The sequence below is a fragment of the Stegodyphus dumicola genome, chromosome 4 (genome assembly GCF_044657685.1).
Source record: "Stegodyphus dumicola isolate Sdum_Otavi_A_Nest chromosome 4, ASM4465768v1".
In the NCBI taxonomy this organism is placed as follows: domain Eukaryota; kingdom Metazoa; phylum Arthropoda; class Arachnida; order Araneae; family Eresidae; genus Stegodyphus; species Stegodyphus dumicola.
Window position 1 is genome coordinate 49,284,387 of NC_140771.1, and position 5,653 is coordinate 49,290,039.

Consider the following 5,653-nt stretch of genomic DNA (forward strand, 5'->3'; position numbering starts at 1 on the left):
AATTGGAAAAAACCTCACAGCAGAAGCAACATTCATTTTATCAAAATGTGAGGGGAAGAGGTCTTCTTTGCTGAGATGATGCATAGTTCTCAAACCACAATTTTGGTTTGTTTCAGTAATCCAGATATCTTTTATAAATCCTGCAGATACATGCAAAGTAACCAAATTTTCTTTATTGCAAACATAACTGGGCAGTTTTATACTATGATTAAGAGTTGCAGACCAGAGATTTTTTAAAAGATGTGGCACATCTGCAAATACATAAATAATTTTGCCCTTAATTTCAGTAGTGAAATTATTTCTTTGGCTTCAAGAAACAGATATTCCCAAAGAATTCCACAGGCTTCTATTTACTGCTGCCATATCGCTAACAATATCAACAACATTAAATCCAACAGAATTGACAGCTTCGATAACATTGACAACAAGTTGTTTGAGCTGGCATCCTGTTACATGTCCAGTTATCTCATGGGCAACCACTTGCTTCCATTTCAGCTTCAAACCTCTTAGTAAAATAACTAAATAGTGATTTCCTGCACCCTTTTGATTTCCTAATGTACATTTACCAATAAATTTACGTTTTGAAATATCAAAATCAGGATTGCCAGAAATCTCCATTTCATCCAATGATAAAATACAGTCTTTATCACTAGCATTCATTTTTTCTCCTTTAATTTTCAAAGGTTCAATCATCTCACTGATGACTCCAACATTCATTTCAAGACCGTGAAGTCTTTTATTTAAAGTGCTGTATGAAGGCACGGAAAACCTATTCTGTGCAAGTAATTATAACCATGCTTGCCCAAGGCAAATCTAACTTTGAGGCCTTTTATTATTCCCTCATTAGACCATTTTGCAATGCTTCTACGAGGAATTTTCAACATTGCTATTTGTTCATCTGAAAGAAATGTTTTCACTCCTTTCAGCAATTCCTCATGCTGTACTTGAAGGTCATGAAGTTGAATTTCAGTGCTATGCCATTTTTTTAAAACATTAATTTCATTTTTTTTTTTTTTTTTGGTTGCTGTAAGTTCTTTCAGTAATATTTTGTTCTGGCATTGCAGAAGCGAGATCAATTCAGTCTGCTGTTTTATAAAATTCCTTAAAAGAACATCCTGGAATAAAGAAAAAATCTATATGAATAATCATCAAAGAAGGGGAGGGAACACAACAAACAAACAAAAAAGATCTGTAAGGTTTCAGATTTTAAATTACACCCAAAGGGGCCTTTTTTTAACATTTTGTGTTTTACCTTTATTTATTAAATATCAAGTTTTTCACACTTAAACTATAAAATTCAGTTCAACAGCAATATTGCAAGATAATTTTAAAATGAACATATCTTCAGAATTCCCGATTCATTGTCTCACACGCTGGAGATAAAAGTGTCTTTTCTGTACAACATTGCCATTGCTCGCTTTGAAATCCTCAAGTTTGTTAATCAAAAATTCGTTAAAGTTTTACAACATATAAAATATATATTAAAACAAATTCCGAATTTCAAATTCGGTCTTCCAGATGTCCATATTCACAGTAGAATTAAGTCATTCAAAATTTGATGGCTCTAGGTACCGTTGTTTTATCAGAATGCAAAAAACATACATGCATTTATGCAGATTATTCACTATATAATTTCTTTAAATATAGTACAGGGTGATAATATTTGGTGGCAACAATTTGAAAAGTGATGCAGCCGTTTATAGTGTTTCAATACAAAACGAAAACAATAGTCCTTCAGGGACAAAGCCCCTTTGGATTAAATGTCAAACTTAAACAGATAATAAATCCACAAAATAAAAATGCAAGTTCCAGGTCTCTTTTCCTATACTGTGGTGGGTTTTTAAATTTGACTCTATTGTTTTCAGCATTTTCTAGATTATTTTTGTTTTATTTTCTAATATTTAAAATTTATTTCACTTAAAAATTGATTTTTAAAGTTTATTTCCAGCTTTTCAAGGGATCGATTATCTCCATAATCATGAGCAATTTAATAACACAAATTATCAACTTATATCACAGCCTTCACAAATGCTGATGAAATTAATTAAAATTAATTACAATTTGGTTGCAAGATGAATCTAAAGGTTGTTTTTGCAAACAAAACTGAAATTTACATAGAGAATTTGCAACTATTGATGAAATTAATTACATTCCTTTTACCAAAAAATTACTTTATAGAACATTTTAAATGCATATAAGGAAGTAATTTAATTATACATTAGTTATCAACTTACATCAGAGCCTTCACAAATAGATGGTATTTCATTGCAAAATGAGGCTAAAGGCTGTTCTTGCAAACAAACCTGAAATGTACACAAAGAATTTGTAAATGCTGATGAAATTAATTACATTCCTTTTACCCCCCCCCCCAAAAAAAGTTAATAGAAACGTTTTGTATAAGCAAGCAATTTAATAATACACTAATTATCTTACATGAGATCCTTCACAAATAGATGGCATTTTATCACAAGATGAAGTTGAAGCTTGTTCTTGCAAACAAACCTGAAATATATATATAAGAAATTTAGAAATACAGATAATATAAACTACATTCATTTTAAGAAATAATTATTTTACATAACATTTTATAATTCATAAATAGATAATAAATTGTTAACACTCAAAATTCAAAAATAATTCCATAGCACAACAGCCAGATATAGTACAGCTGTTTAGCAACCATAAGACAAACAATTTCATATTTCAGAAATCGTATAAAAATTCATTAATATATGTAAAACATATGACATTTAATAGCTGCTCAAATGAAAACATAGAATAGATTCTTTACTAGCAGCTGTTATTTAATCAGAAGGTAATGCTAAATGTTGTTGCAAACACACCTGAGATGTACTGTAATGTACACATTTGCAACCACTGGTGAAATGAAATAAAGTGCATGATTATGAGGATGGAAACATTTAAAAAAACATAGTACAGTTTACGAATAGATGTTAAAAAACTATTAAAATTTTTTAGAAGTGCAAAATGGCAATTTACATCAGATACTTCGGCAGCAAAATTTACTTCTCCAAAATATGAAGCTGAAGGTTGTGGCAAATGAACCTAAAAGAAATTATAATATATGAAATATGTGGAAGTAAAAGAAATTATAAACTCTGATTGGATAAAAATAAATACAAATAATCATTACCATTTTCAAAGTAACTCAACTTATAAAAAAGCATAAATACATTGGACTGTTCATAGCATTCATACTTCTTAAACATAAGTAAATATTACGTTAATATATTTTTTAATTTTAGAAACAGTGTTAATACTTTTTAGAAAAAGTTTATAATACTAAATATTTAATAACTGTTCAAATGAAGACTTACAACAGATGGTTCAGCAACAGAAATCGCTTCAGTTGATAAAGGTAAACCGTGCAGCAAGCCACCCTGAAGATGCAAAAATTATGAAACACATATAAGTAAGGATACCTGAAAATGCTGATAAATAAAATATACTTAATGTAATTTTAATAATAAATAATATAAATAATCCTAATAAGTTTTGTAAATCTTTAAACAAAAAATAACAACATTCAGACAAGACATATAAGACATTAAAATATACATTTAAATCAATGTATTATAACTATATTATTGTATTACTCAAAATTAAAGTTATTAATTTCAATATTATTTCGTTTACTTACTCCATACATATTTCTCTCTATTTAGCTGGAATTTAAAATTAAGCAAAAGAGCAACTTTAGTTTAATACAAATTTTGATTTAAACTCTTTTGACTTTGAAGGCAATCAGATACCGGTTTCTTTCTTTTAGGAGCAAATTTGAAGAAACCAGATCCATGTATGACCGTCCTCGAAAAACTACAAAAACTTTATCCAAAAACTACATCAAATTGAGGTTTTATGCTTAATTTTCAATATATGATTATAGTAACAAAGTACATACTTAATTATATATATAACAACAGCAAAATTTTAATTTTTTAATCTAATCTTAGGGACTGTAATTACAGCTTTATCACATAATGCCTTAATTTCAATATTTTGATTCTTTTATAAAGCAATTTAGTCCATTTGTAATAAAAACATATTTTTTTATGAAAAACCATAAAAATAAAAAACACATACATTACAAAAATTGGATGTAACTGAACGGTGCTTTGGTAAACCAATGCCTTTTAGACGCTGTGGGGTCAACAGTTGTGGGGGATTAGGCACAGTGAAAAGAGTTGGCACAGCATTGGGCTTGAGTTTTTTACGCCCATCTTGCCTAGAGCATTCAAATTGATTTTCTTCAAAATGTACCTGCATATTTAACAAAAGCATGCATGAAATTTAACATTAAAATCAAAAGCACTAGTATTAAATTACAGTTACATATATTATAATAATTTAAGAATGTAATTTTCTGATAAATTTAAATTTTTTTATGAAAATAGAACAAAATTTTTAAAAAGTAATCATGTTTGTAAAACTACTTAAAACATATTTCCTGCTCACACACTAAAAATAAATTTAAAGTACCTATAGTTAAAAATACAACATTAAGATTTACTACTACAATAAAGGATAATAATGGGATCAAAACGAATCATCGAATATTTAAATTAATATTTAACTTCTTAAAAATGTCTAAAAATACAGAATATATTTATCTTACTATAAAGAAAAAACAAAATCATTTATTATTTGGATCATACCATCCAGTTTTTAACATTGGCGCCAACTATCCGATTTGGCGACAATACATAAGAATCAAAACATAGAATGCTACTTTAAATCACCAATCGTACAGTAAAATTAAAGAAAAGAAAAAGGCACATCACATTTCTAACTGAGCACAAAGTTTACATGAAATGTATGATACAAATTTTACAAACGGTATAAACTTTTCACGATAACAAAAGAAACAACGTGAAACAACGATATTTTACTGCACAAACACATACACATTCCGCAGTTGATTTTGTACTTATAAAATCAGTTGATCGTCAATAAGTGACAGTTAAATGAAAATAAATATTTCAAAGTACCAAGAAGAGTGATTTTTCTAACATTCTATGGAAAAATACGAAGCTGAACTTACCTCACAAAGATACGCTCCTGGGCCCGGGATCCATTGATCTCGACGAGAATTAACTATCCATTTTCTTCGTCTTTCTTCATTTCTAGGGAAACGAAACATCCTAAAGTTATTTTTAGACTGATTCGAACAATTTGGTGCAGCACAACCACCCATGGAAGCACTTCCGCAGAGAACCCGGTAAATGTAAACATCGCCAACTTTGGCGATAATAGCTCAAACCTGGTAACCCAGCGGATTTATCCTATTCGCTTGTTCGAAGTTTGCAACCATTCCTCATGCGTTCATTTTGTTGAATTATCACTGTCGTTGTTCGCATTTGCAGATTTATACTATTCTTCTCTTACTTATTATTATTTTTTCTGATTTTTTTAACAATGAATAGATAGAAATATTTTCGTAGATAGATGCCGGTTCTCGGTTCGGGATGAAAGGAAGAAAATACGGCGGGAGGGGTGAAGCTAATTTGTAACACGGCTGTTCACGTTGTGTTCTTAATTATTAACAGCTCTAAGAACCAGCAATTTAAATTACTAAATAATGCTTTTATTTTTATTATTGGTTATTGTCATCTAAAATTATGAGAATAAATCA

General features: G+C 29.2%; 1 protein-coding gene across 1 annotated transcript; it reads right to left on the reverse strand.

Moving 5' to 3' along the window:
• Positions 1-1,045: 1,045 nt before the first annotated feature.
• LOC118186322 (peroxynitrite isomerase THAP4-like) lies at positions 1,046-5,206 on the reverse strand. Its single transcript, XM_085814823.1, has 6 exons — positions 5,063-5,206; positions 4,105-4,281; positions 3,339-3,401; positions 2,434-3,066; positions 2,235-2,303; positions 1,046-1,115 (listed from the first exon to the last, which is right to left on the reverse strand). The coding sequence occupies exons 1-4, from the start codon at positions 5,159-5,161 to the stop codon at positions 2,809-2,811; spliced, it is 597 nt and encodes a 198-aa protein (XP_085670949.1). The 5' UTR covers positions 5,162-5,206; the 3' UTR covers positions 1,046-1,115; positions 2,235-2,303; positions 2,434-2,808.
• Between the last annotated feature and the right edge of the window lie 447 nt (positions 5,207-5,653).